At 40.7% G+C, this 14,079-nt stretch overlaps 1 protein-coding gene across 1 annotated transcript in view; it reads right to left on the minus strand.

Annotated features, from left to right (window-relative positions):
• Positions 1 to 14,079, minus strand: part of UST (uronyl-2-sulfotransferase) — a 321,018-nt gene that overhangs the window by 113,286 nt on the left and 193,653 nt on the right. Inside the window, exon 4 of the mRNA XM_010862570.1 lies at positions 5,445 to 5,600. Coding sequence (XP_010860872.1) covers positions 5,445 to 5,600 — 156 coding nt within the window. The remainder of the gene's footprint in view (positions 1 to 5,444; positions 5,601 to 14,079) is intronic.

Here is a 14,079-nt window from a genome sequence, read left to right on the forward strand (position 1 = left end):
CAGGAGACACAGGTTCAATCCCTGACCCAGGAAGCTCCCAGAAGCCGCATAGCAGCTAAACCCGTGTACCATAACTACTGAGCCTGTGCTCTAGATCCTGGGAGCCACAACAAGAGAAGCTGCTGCAAAGAGAAACTCACACACCACAAACAGAGAGTGGCTCTTGCTTGCCAAAACTGAAGAAAAGCCTACAGCAAGGAAGACCCAGCACAGACAAAAATATATAAAAAAATAAACATTTGTGTTTTTTTTTGTTTTAAAAAGATCCTGCTGTGCAACCAGAGCATATAGCCACTGCATTAGGAGGGTGGCTCCTAAATTCGGGAGGGCCCAAGTTCAAGCCCAAGTGCTATGGACAGTCAGTTTTATTATATTTGGAAAGTGACTTCATCAGGCTGTTTTAGTTTTCTCATCCATAAAATAGGAAATCGTACCCACTCACTGGTCTAGTTTTAGGTCCAAACGAAAGAAATGAAATAATAAAATAAAACAATTAGCACAGAGCAGGTGCTGCTATTTCAGTTTGGAATCCTCCATAGCTTCAGTACGGACTTCCCTGGTGGCTCAGCAGTAAAGAATCCACCTGGAAAGCAGGAGACACAGGAGATGCTGGTTCATTCCCTGGGTCAGGAAGATCCCCTGGAGAAGGAAATGGCAACCCACTCCAGTATTCTTACCTGGAGAATCCCATGGACAGAGGAGACTGGGGGGCTACAATCCATGGGGTGACAAAGAGTCAGACATGACTTAAGTGATTGAACACACACATAGCTTAAGTCTAAATAAAAATTGGAAATGTATTTGCTTTCTCCATCTTTTAGGTTCATATGCCAACAGTTTTGCCTTTCTTCAACAGGAATGAAATCATTTTGACTTCTTAGGTCTGTGATATGCCTCTGACATATTGGCTTTTATTATCCTCAGAGCAGCATTCTGAAAGATAGGGTCAGACCATTAACAAAGATGGGTATGAGTCTTTTGGAAATCACACATCCTGCCTTCTGGAAAATGGTTCTTTATCTTTTAGGTTGTACATGATCTCTGTTTTCCAAGAAAGTATCTAAACTAGCCCAAGCGATTTAAATCTGGTTTTAGAGCATAAATCAAATGATGTCATCCGGAGTTCCCATTATATGCCCTGCAAAAGGTCCAACATTTGGCCAGCACCAGCTGTCCATGTTCTTCTGTGGAGGCAGAGTTTTCTAAAATATTAACTTCAAAGGCATTTCTATTTCTTATAAGGGCAGATGTAATGGGCTTTTTATTGATGTTGTAACATTTTCTGTCTTCATGCTCTCTTTCCTTTTTAATAATCCCTTCAGTGTCTTACTCCATGAAATAGATTTTTTAAAATCTAGTGCTCAATGGGTTTGTGTGTGTACGTGTGTGTGCATGTGTGTGTGAGATGACAGGTACCCTCCAGGGAGAAATGTATGTGTGAATTTGACTCTAGCCCAGAGAGATGCCATTGTGTATGGATGCAATGATACAGATGATTCCAGTCTTCAGTCTCATAAGCAGTTACTTTTCCAAAGTTCATTTATAAGTCAGTAGTTTGGAACTTGGAACACATTTTCTCATAAAAGAAATGTTCGACATGGTGGAGAGAGTCCCAGGCCAGCCCACAAGAGTCCATTTAACTCGTACTACACCAAGGCAGACTTGTCATTAACTCCAGAGAACAATGTTGCCATGGGAACTACATTTTCAGAGTTCTACTCTTTCATGTTAAGAACCACTGACTATAAAATTTTAACTCATCTCCCTAAATCACATACTCCCCTTTCCTTTAATAAATTACCAAGAAAAGGGAGCTATTCACACCACAGATTATTTCTTGCATATATTAGGTTAAAATAAAAATTTTTCTCTACTTGTTTCATGCACTTTGAATCTTTAGAAAAAGGATGCATGTAACAAAGAAAGAGTTTCTTTAAACATTCCTGAGACTTGGTTTCAAGTCTTCTTTGAACTACTTCAAACTTGGTTTCTTGTCCTGGCGTTTCCTGGCTCCCCTTGTATGTCACAGCCCGGTCAGCTAGCTCCAGAGAGGCAACTGTCACTATCCTTATGCTTGTTTGTACATCAAAATTGTTTGTTTGCTTTTTCTACCAGATCTATACCTTTCCCTTAAGTTTTTTAAAACTTGCCTTATAATTTAATAGGAATCTGCAATAACCAAGTAATGAAGTATATTCTAGGTCACACTGACCACAGGAATCAGAAATGCTTCAACTAATTATACACAGATCATGGCAGAAGTTGTATAAATATATCACAGAATCACAGGGCTGGAAAGAACCTTAAAAGATTGTCTAGTCTTTTCCCTGGCTTTCAGACAAGCCAATCATTCCAAACAGATGAGAACTAACCTCTGTTTTAGAGGAAAGGATGACTTTGGCTTTAACCCTTTCTAAAAGACTTTACAATTTGTGTACCATTAGTAAATTATTCTTCATTTTTAGTCTAAGTCCTTCCCTTTACAGTTCATCACAGGAAACAAAGTAGGTTGATTTGTTTAAAATTCCAGAGTGTATTCAAATATCATATTTTGTGCTTGTTTTTCTAGGGTCTTCCTGAACATCTTAGGATCTAATATTCTCATTACTTTGCTCCCTCTGAGTTTTTACACCTTTCTGCAGTGGGAACTAAAGTCCAGATACTATACTTTGTTAGGCTTTAAGAACTGAGCATAATTTCCATACATAGGAACATTTAAGTCTAATCTGATAGCTGACTGAAAGACTCAAAAGAAAACCAAGTTTTTTATTTATAACAACATTGCAATCGCATAGGCTATTTATTACAGTTGCTCTCTTTCAGGGAGTAAAAAGGGTATGCTGCTGCTGCTGCTAAGTCGCTTCAGTCATGTCCGACTCTGTGCAACCCCATAGACGACAGCCCACCAGGCTTCCCCATCCCTGGGATTCTCCAGGCAAGAACACTGGAGTGGGTTGCCATTTCCTTCTCCAATGCATGAAAGTGAAAAGTGAAAGTGAAGTCGCTCAGTCGTGTCGACTCTAGCAACCCCATGGACTGCAGCCTACCAGGCTCCTCCGTCCATGGGATTTTCCAGGCAAAAAGGGTATAACCAGCCCTAATTATATTTGTTCTTCAATCAGATAAGGAAATCAAAGAACCTACCCCATGAAAATTACTGATAGAATGTGATATCTTAAAATGTCAGCAAATATAATTTTTCTATTGAGCACCTACCACAGAACTTGTAAGTGAAAAAGTGAAAGTGAAAGTTACTCAGTCGTGTCTGACTCTTTGTGACCCCATGGACTGTATAGCACATGGGATTCTCCAGGCTAGGATACTGGAGTGGGTAGCCGTTCCCTTCTCCAGCAAATCTTCCCAACCCAGGGATTGAACCCAGGTCGCCCACATTGCAGGCGGATTCTTTACCAGCTGAGTCACAAGGCAAGCCCAAGAATACTGGAGTGGATAGCCGTTCCCTTCTCCAGGGGGCCTTCCCAACCCAAGGATGGAACCCAGGTCGCCCACATTGCAGGCAGATTCTTTACCAACTGAGCTATCTAATCTCAAAACTTTTTTTTTTTTTTTTTGCTTATTGCTTATGACTATTTAGACTTGTTACTCAGAGACCCCTTGGTGGAAGTTTTCAAAGAAATGGGCATTTTGATCTCTATACTGTGGAAGACAGTAAATACACAGACATTATAGCAAGTACTGTTGGCAGCGCTACACTCCCAAAACAGTCCTCCCATTCCCTGTGACAAGAGAGACAGGAAGGCTATTGCATATCCCCTGCGTGTGTGAGGTTTTGAATGCCTGAAAGGTGAAGATCGTGTAAGACAGAAGTACACGTAGCATTAGGGTCTCACCTTAGTAAACCATGCACCTGGTTTATTCCCTAAATTTACCTAGTCACTGAGTGGTGTGATGGTTAAATTTCATGTGTCAATTTGACTGGCCAAGGGATGCCCAGATTAAGCAGTATTTCCCAGTGTGTCTGTGAGAGTGCTTCTGGATGAGATGAGCATTTGAATCAGTTGGACTCAGTAGATATCCCTCCCCAGCATGGGTGGGCCTCATCCAATCCCTTGAAGGCCTGAGTAGAACAAAATGTGGAAGAAGGAGGAAGTGATTTTTTTTTCCTGCTTCACTGACTAAACTGAGACATCACATATTATATTCTCCTGCCCTTACGTCATGGGATTTACATCATGGGCTCACCTGCTTCTCAGGCTTTCACACTTGGGCTCGAGCTCAGTTTCACCAATGGCTTTACTGGGCCTTCAACTTGCAGATGGCAGAGTGTGGGACTTCTCAGCCTTCGTCATTGCATATGCCAATTCCTCATAGTACATCTCCATTCCTGTCTGTCTGTCCATCTGTACACTGATATCTGTTTATCTTTTGATAGCCATATCTCCATCCTGCTGGTACTGTTCTCTGAAGAGCCCTGACTTACGCTGCTGCTGCTGTTTAGTCGTTTCAGTCGTGTCCGACTCTGTGGGACCCAATGGACTGCAGCCTACTGGGCACCTCTGTCCAGGGGGATTCTCCAGGCAAGAACACTGGAACAGGCTGCCACGCCCTCCTCCAGGGGATCTTCCCAACCCAGGGATCGAACCCAGGTCGCCTGCATTGCAGGCAGATTTTTTACCACTGAGCCACCAGGAAAGCCTGCCCTGACTTATACTGGTGGCTATTCACCCATTCTAAATACCTAAGAGGACCAAAGCAACTTTTTGAGACCAAGCTAACAAACTTGACCCTGTGAAATGATTATGAGAGCACTAGGCCTGTTGTCTACACTAACAAAGCATCTCAGTGGAGACTATCAACCCTATTTTGGTGTCAGCTTACAAAGTGGAATCTGTCTTCCTAGCTTCCTGACTACCACCCGCATGGGCCTCATATGGGTCAGCGTCTTAGGGCAGATTTGTTCCCAGGAGGTGGGATAATTCTTTTGATACCACTAAATAGGCCAAGAGCTGTTTTGGCACCTCAAGACCCCCCGAACTTACCATAATAGGAAGCTCGTGCCCCCATCAACCAACCAGATTCCTGGCCCAACGAGGGTTTTCTCTTTATTATAACCATAAAAACTTAGGACATTTGTGAGGAAATGCAAAGGAAGAAATATTAAAATCAGGTTTTCTTATTTTTGCTCCCAAGATGTCAGCGTTACCTATAACTCAGTGGCATACCTATGTGAGATTTAAGCACTGCTAATTTTAGCTAAACAGACAATGACCATGTACTCTATCCTTCACTGGTTTTAATAAAAGTATCCCTTCAGGGGAACTTCCTGGTTTACAGACGTCTGTCAGAACCCTCAACTTAAATTTCCTTCCACACCCTGGCAAAAATACAGTATGATATTGTAACTCTGGTATTCATTTGGTAGGGGTGAAAGGGTGTTCTGGAAGGCACCCACTAATGGTGCAAATGAAGCAAAGACAACTTACTTGTTCATTCTTAGTAAGCCTGGTTTTGTTGTGAATGTCTGACGTGACCAAATTGAATCCGTGCTTCTCTGACAAGATTCTCAGAAGCAGGACGACGGTCCGACTCCCACACTTGCCCACTCTGTTGTACACCACCTGGCTCGGGAAAGGCAGCACCTGGGAATGAGCGAGAGCAGATGAGAGACTGTGGGGTTGAAACACTGAGGATTCTTCCCTCAACTGCAGAATGATAAACATTTGGTCAAACTCGCAAAGAGTCAGACACGGCTTAGCAACTGAAAAACAACAGCAAGTGAGAAGGGCCCGTGCGAAGCTAACGAGAATGGACACAATGAACCGGGATTCTTCTTCACGGTGTAACATGAGAGAAACACTGGACTCCTCCATCTATGCTGACACTTAAAACTGGTACAATTTCATGCCATCTAGAATATTGATTGTGAAGTCACTGTTGTCTTTTTCTTCAGAACGAAATATATAAATAGGTGCTTTAATGAAAATATTCTTTTGCAAGTTGTATTAGAACAATCTGTAGAGTGCTTGGGAGAAATAATAGTAATTTCAAAAATTGAGACATAATTTAAAAGCAATAAAATTCACCCTTTAACGTGTTCAATTCAGTGAGTTTCAGTATATTCACAGAGTTGTGAACCTTCACCAGTACTTAATTCCAGAGCACTGGAAAAGAAACTCCACACCCATTAGCATTCACTTCCATTTACCTCATTATCTTGATTCACTGAAACTATCTACTCTCTGTCTCTAGGGTTTTGCCTATAGCTTTCCAAAAATCTCATATAAATGGAATCACAGGACATGCGGCCTTTTGTGTCTGGCTTCTTTCACTGAGCATAATGTTTTTAAGGTTCATCAGTGTTGTAGTATGAATTGGTATTTCATCTCTTTACATGGCTTGTATGGATAGGCCATATTTTGTTTATATATTTATCAGTTGATGGACATTGGATTGTTTCCACCTTTTGCCTACTATGAGTAAATATGCTGTGAACATTTGTCTATATGTCTTTGTGTATACATCTGTTTTTGATTCATCTTGGGTAAATCCTCAGAGTAGAAACGCTGGATCATATGGTAACTCTATGCTTAATTTTTTGAAGAACTGCCAAACTGTTTTTAATACAGCTGCACCACTTTATATTCCCACCAGCAAAGCATGAGAGTTTCAATTTCTCCACATCCTTGCTAACACTTGTTATTGCTTGTTTTTATTATTATTATTATAGCCATCCTAATGGGTGTGAAGTGGTATCTCATTGTGGTTTTGATTTGCATTTCCCTGATGACTAATGACGTTGAGCATATTTTATGTATTTATTGGCCATTTGTATATTTTCTTTGGACAAATGTCTATTCAAACACTGCCCATTTTAAAATTGGTTATTTAATCTTTTCACTGTTTTTTTTTTTCAGATTTCATTTTTTTTTAACATTTTATTTTATATTGGAGTATAACCTGTTAACACTGTTGTAGTAGTTTCAGGTGGACAGCAAAGGGACTCAGTCATTCATATACATGTAACCATTCTCCCCCAAACGCCCTTTCGCATCCAGGCTGCCACATAACACTGAGCAGAGTTTCCTGTACAGTAGGTAGGATCCTATGCACTATCCATAGAGTTTTAAAAGTTCTATATTTTTTCTTAGTTTGCAAGTATATTCTCCCATTCTATGGACTGTCTTTTCACTTTCTTGAAATGTCAAAGCGTGAGATTGTAATCTTAATGGAATCCAATTTATCTAGTTTTTCTTTGGTTGCTTCGCTTTCAGTATCATATCTAAGAAACCATTGTCTAATCCAAAGTCACAAAGATATACACCTGTGTTTTCTCTTAGAGGTTTCATAGTTTTAGTGCTAATATTCAGGTCTTTGATTCATTTTGAGTTAATTCTGTGTATGATGTGAGCTAGTGATCTGACTTCATTCCTTTGCATGTGAATATCCATCTGCCTCAGCAGCATTTTTTTGAAAAGACTTTTTTTTTCCATTCTCTATATAATTGTTTGGCATCCTTACTGAAAACCCCCTAACCATAAAACTACAGTTTTATTTCTGGACTGTCAGTCCTGTTCCATTGATCTATATGTTCATCCTATGCCAGAACCACAGAATTTGGGTTACCATTTCTTCATTCTAAGTTTTGAAATCAGGAAGGGTGAATCCCTGCAACTGTTTTCTTCTTTACCAAGATTGTTTTGGCTATTCTGGGTCCCTTGCATTTCCTTATGAATTTTAGGATCAGCTTGTCAATTTCTGCAAAAAAGGCCGTTGAGATTTTGACAGGGACTGTGTTGAATCAATAGATCAATAGAGGGACTACTGCCATTTTAAAATATTAAGCCTTCCAATACATGAACATAGAAGTCTTTCCACTTACTGGATTTTCCTTTAATTTGTTTCATTGATGTTTTTCAATTTTCAGTGTACAAGCCTTATAATTCTCTTATTTATTTTTTGATGCTATTTTAAATGGTGTTCCCTGGTAGCTTAGTGGTAAATAATCTGTCTGAAGTGCAAGAGATCTGAGTTTGATCCCTGAGTCAGAAAGATCTCCTGGAGAAGGAAATGGCAACCCACTCCAGTATTCTTTGTGTGTGTATGTGTAATAAAGTTTTATAAAAGAGATAGGAGAAAGCTTCTGACATAGACATCAGAAGGGGACTGAAAAAGTGCCCCCTTGCTAGTTTTTAGCAAGGCCACTCCAGTATTCTTGCCTGAAAAATCCCATGGACAGAGGAGCCTGGCGGGCCATAATCCATGGGATCACAAGAGTTGGACACAACTTAGTAAATAAACCACCATTATAAATGGAACTGCTTTTTAATTTAATTTTTGGATTGGCTGCTCACTGGTAGAAATACAACTGATTTTTGTATATTGATCTTGTATCCTCCAACCCTGCTGAACTCATTTTATTAGCTTTAATAGTTTCTTTGTGTGGATTCTTTAGGATTTTCAATATATTTGATCATGACATCTGCAAACAGAGATAGTTTTACTTCTTCCTTTGCAGTATGGATGCCTTTTATTTCTTTTTCTTTTCTAATTGCCAAGTTATAAAAATTCTGATAGACTAAGAAGCAATTATAAAAGTATCTGATTAAATATTTAAATCCCCAATAAAGATATTATTTCCATATTGAATGCTGGGCATTCAACAGTAATTGACAAATAAAATAACCAAAAGATTCCATCATTCAGCACATATCCATAACAGAAGGCCATAAAAGGCCCAAAGTTAAAGAGTATAGTACAACATATCTAAATATACCCCAAACTTGGCTATGGTATGCAATTTGAATTTTTGCCTTTGTAATTACACGTTTAATTTTCTTAAAATGTTTTATAGGCAGAGCAGCATTTTGTAAATTTGGAGCTTCAAGGCTAATTGTCATTGGAGTAAAATATAATACTAATATCACTTACGTAGCAACCAGTCATATACCATTTTGATATAATTCTTCACATATATATTTTTTAAATGAGCAATACTTTGTTTCCTTAGGGTCAGTCATAATATCTTCTATTATGTGCCCTGATGTGTGTGTGTTAGTCGCTCAGTCGTATCCAACTCTTTGTGACCCCATGGACTGTAGCCCACCAAGCTCCTCTGTCCATGGGATTCTCCAGGCAAGAATACTGGAGTGGGTTGCCATTTCCTTCTCCAATCTATGACTACTGGCAAAAACATAACTTTGACTAGATGAACCTTTGTTAGCAGAGTAATGTCTCTGCTTTTTTAGTATGCTATCTAGGTTGGTCATAACTTTTCTTCAAAGGAGCGAGCATCTTTTAATTTCATGGCAGCAGTCACCATCTGGAGCCCAAGCAAAGAAAGTCTCTCACTGTTTCCATTGTCTCCCCATCTATTTGCCATGAAGTGATGGGAATGGATGCTGTGATCTACATGTCCTCATGGTGCCTAGAAAATGCCTTGGATACATAGTGTCTCAATAGACATCCATTGGTTCTTGGCAGCTCTGAGAGGCTTAATGTACTGTTTAACATTAACACAATGATTCCACTTAACAGTGAGACCAGGACAATCTTCCAATACAGCTGATCTTTCTGACCAAATGCTAATAAAATCATCAGGGTAAAAAAGACCATCAATATAATAGGTCCTTTCATTTACGGTTCAATCAGTGAGTACCTCAAAAGTCTACCCTCTGGAAATAATTGTAGAAGTTCAGATATTCGGACGAATCATTTAGTTCTTATTCATGAGACTGTGATCCAGGGAGGTTGAACTGGGCTTCACATTTAGTGGAATTGCACTACTAGTGTGTGTAAGTTGGATTTTCTGTAATAACCAGGCTGGGAGATAGACTGTGGTTGTGACAAAGCTGCCAAAATAAACACAACTTTTAATTTCTTTGGGGGAATTAATCAAGAATTGGATGAATACATTTTTCCTTGTCTCCTAGGACAGCACAGAACAACAATTTAGTCAACTGGTGGCCTAGAAGGTGTGAGTTACAACATATTAAGTACTTTATTCTAAGAGTATAAAATGTATCTTAGAAATTTTAGATGAAGAACAGAGGCACTTAGAAACCTGAGGTGGAAATAATTTCTCCTGAATTTCTTGGTTAATCAACACAGTGAGTGTGTGCTAAGTCACTTCAGTTGTGTCCGACTCTTTGCGACACAATGGACCATAGCCTGCCAGGCTCCTCTGTCCATGGAATTCTCCAAGCATGAATATTGGAGTGGATTGGCATGCCCTCCTCCAGAGGATCTTCGCCTCCCAGGGATTGAACAAACCTGGGTATCCTGCATTACAGGCAGATTCTTTATTGTCTGAGCCACAACATACAATACACCATCACAAATAATAACCTTTCTCAAATTTAGGGTGGGACTTTTAAATCCTTTCTAAAAACCTATGGAATTCACTGGAAACTGGCAGATTTAGTCAGGCCAGATCAATGAGTTGATTTGGGGGTTTGGGATAGGTGTTAAAATTAACAATGGCAATGAGTTGCTGCTCATCCTTGTTTTTAGTAGAACTATAAATGTGCTCCTGAAGTCTGTTTTACCAACTTTGTCATCTTTTCTGATGTGTACTTTCTGAAATGATGGTAAAAAAACAGGACAGATTTTTATGGAGGGCTGACCCTGACCCCCAAGTGCAGGCTCTGTGCCATATAAATTTTTTTAATCTTTGTTAACAATAGTGAATCAAATAGCATAACTGTCTTCACTCTAGTGTACATTTCTCTAGGAATTTAAATTTTCAAATAATTTAAGCATCATTAATAGTACCTAAGCGAATTTCCTGTGTGCTCTTCTCTTTCTCATAGACCACAGATTCAAACAATGACAGAGTTTGAAGTCTAGAGACTATGTGGATTAATTCATCCCCTTCCAACTCCCTCCCCACCCTGTACCACTAGTCTCTTTCATCCCCACCCACAGCCCAATCTGTGTTTGACTTGACTAGAGCTTTATCTTGTCTTTTCACCCACTCAAGTACCCTGTGAGATGGATATTAGGAGTATTTTTAGATGCGTAACCAAGGCCGGAGAGATCATTTGGTGTGTTCAAGGTCACAAAGCTAAAAACGTACCATGTAACAACTAAAACCCAGCTTGCAGCTAACCTGACCCCAAAATGACACTCTATTTAATATAATAAAACATCAAAAGGTGAAAATGACCTTTAGTTTGGCTTCTGCAACAGAGATGCTATTTCTTTTTGTCATGTCTTGAATGTGTCCAATCTTATTAAATGCTATTGTTCAACAGTCTACTCTCACAACCAGAATCATCAGGCATTACTCATCCATTACTTATGTCCCCAGATGCTCAGCTGGAACTGACAGGAGTTGACTGGCCTCTCTTGCTCCTTCCTCAGGATGCATTTTATAAGCTAATGTAAGTCCGGAGTGTCAGAGCAGCTAACGGGAGGGGAAGAGAAGGATATAGTTTTCCCTGTATTCCTTCCCCTCATCTACTGTAAGCAGTCACAGCTGCCTCAGATATTGTGACCCACTTCACTAGGAAAGGAAAAAACAGGAAGCAATACATCACAGTGAAATGTATATAAAATCCTAAATGCACTTAAAATGTCTATCAAGACAAGCGAATACCCTCAAATGGTAAACTTAACGACTGTGAAAAGATGTCTAAAGCCCTCTTTAGATCAAAATCCCCATTTTTCCTCAACAGATATTTGCCAATTGTTAGGCATTTCAACTTTAATGTCCCTATTATCATTTGCACACAAATTTTTGAAACTTACTCTTTCTTTGTGCATCCTACAAAGAAGCACACAACAAAAACCCTCCTTCTCCCTCCCGCACCCCAAGTGATTCTTCATTCTTGGCAACCATGGTTATACGAATGTTATGTCTGTGGTTTCTATTTTATGGCCAATTTGTAAAAGTGAAGGGAGCTCCCAAATATTTCACTCAGTGACTTATATATTTTTATGTTGCCTGCCTTGTAAGTTCTGCAAATGCCACAAATCCCCAGGGCCTGACAGGCTTGTGTGCAGTGTGCCAAATAAACAGAAGTCTTTCCAAAATCCTGAGCACAACAGTAACTACCACCAGATGACATCCACAATTCAATAACTTCCCCCAGGTTTGAAATGGGGCAGAGAAAGAAGCCTTTCTAGGTAAAAAGCAAACTTGGTCTGGACCTAGATTTTTCATAGTCCATGATTATAGGTTTCTCTGGGGACCGGTCTTGTTGGAAGAATGAACATCAATCCTGCTTTCAAGTCTTTGCAAAACGATATTTAATATAGTATGTTACAAGCTGTAGTTCCTGAATGGCTATATATTTAAATTACCTATGAAACTTCTAAAACTCCGGATTTCTGGACCCGACTCTGAAACTAACTGAAACAGAAAGTCTAGGATGATGAGGGTCGGGAGGCTGGCTCTAGAGAGGTTCTCTGCGGCCCTGCCACCTCTAGGTCCGTTTAGAAGAACCACTACTGTAGTAGACTCCTAGCCTTCCATGTTAAGCTGTTGGCTGGTTCCGAACAGCATTATGAGGGATTATGATGGGGGAGAAGGTTGCCTGCATGATACTGGAGAAGAGTCTGGGTGAAAGGCACTGTCATGGACTCCCCGGAGTGCTGCTGTCCTCTCATCCATAGTTCAAAGTCATGACTAACCCGACAGATCTGCTCACACTACAGTAAGGGTCCACCCCCTAGAATGATTAGAGAACAAATGTGGTGGTTAAAGGGCTTCCCAAGTGGTGCTGGAAATAAAGAGTTTGCCTGCCAATGCAGGAGACTTAAGAGATGTGAGTTCAATCCCTGGAATGGGAAGATCCCCCGGAGGAGAGGATAGCAACCCACTCCAGTATTCTTGCCTGGAGAATTCCATGGACAGAGGAGCCTGGCAGGCTACAGTCCATAGTGTTGCAGAGTCAGATACGATTTTAGCTACTTAGCATGCAAGTACGCAGGTGCTGGTTAACTGAATGTGCGTGCATAGTTGTTAAGTCATGTCTGACTCCTTGTGACCCTGTGGACAGTAGCCCGTCAGGCTCCTCTGTCCACAGGATTTCCCAGGCAAGAATACTGGAGTGGGTTGTCATTTCTTTCTCCAGGGGATCATGTTGACCCAGGGATCGAACGTGGATCTCCTGAATTGCAGGTAGATTCTTTACCACTGAGCTACCAGGGAAGCCCAACTGAATGTGTAGGTTGACTGAAATTCATACTCAGTTCAGTTCAGTTCAGTTCAGTCACTCAGTCATCTCTGACTCTTTGCAACCCCATGAATCACAGCACGCCAGGCCTCCCTGTCCATCACCATCTCCCGGAGTTCACTCAGACTCACGTCCATGGAGTTGGTGATGCCACTCAGCCATCCCATCCTCTGTTGTCCCCTTCTCCTCCTACCCCCAATCCCTCCCAGCATCAGAGTCTTTTCCAATGAGTCAACTCTTCACATGAGGTGGCCAAAGTACTGGAGTTTCAGCTTTAGCATCATTCCTTCCAAAGAAATCCCAGGGCTGATCTCCTTCAGAACGGACTGGTTGGATCTCCTTGCAGTCCAAGGGACTCTCAAGAGTCTTCTCCAACACCACAGTTCAAAAGCATCAATTCTTCGGCGCTCAGCTTTCTTCACAGTCCAACTCTCACATCCATACATGACCACTGGAAAAACCATAGCCTTGACTAGACGGACCTTTGTTGGCAAAGTAATGTCTCTGCTTTTTAATATGCTATCTAGCTTGGTCCTAATTTCCCTTCCAAGGAGTAAGCGTCTTTTAATTTCATGGCTGCAGTCACCATCTGCAGTGGTTTTGAAGCCCAAAAAAATAAAGTCTGACACTGTTTCCAGAGATTCATACTACACACCATCAAAGCATTAGACCCTTAGTATCCATATTATGCTAAAGACGAAGTGATTTTCTTTGAGGAATAAAAGTCACTTTGTGATTTTTCAGCACCTCCATTCCATGGTTCCTCACACCAATGAGGGGAAGAGCCACAGCCATGGTTTCGTGAGGCTAGATCTCAGCGACAGGTGTGGTGCTCACTGTCCACAGGATATGACAGTTCAAATCCATTCTGTGAATCCCCACCTGAAAATTTCCTAGGAAACTGCAGTGCCAGGAACTAGTCCCCTTGCATCTTGGGGCC

This window comes from Bison bison, unplaced genomic scaffold (genome assembly GCF_000754665.1).
Source record: "Bison bison bison isolate TAMUID 2011002044 unplaced genomic scaffold, Bison_UMD1.0 scf7180017864483, whole genome shotgun sequence".
Lineage (NCBI taxonomy): Eukaryota > Metazoa > Chordata > Mammalia > Artiodactyla > Bovidae > Bison > Bison bison.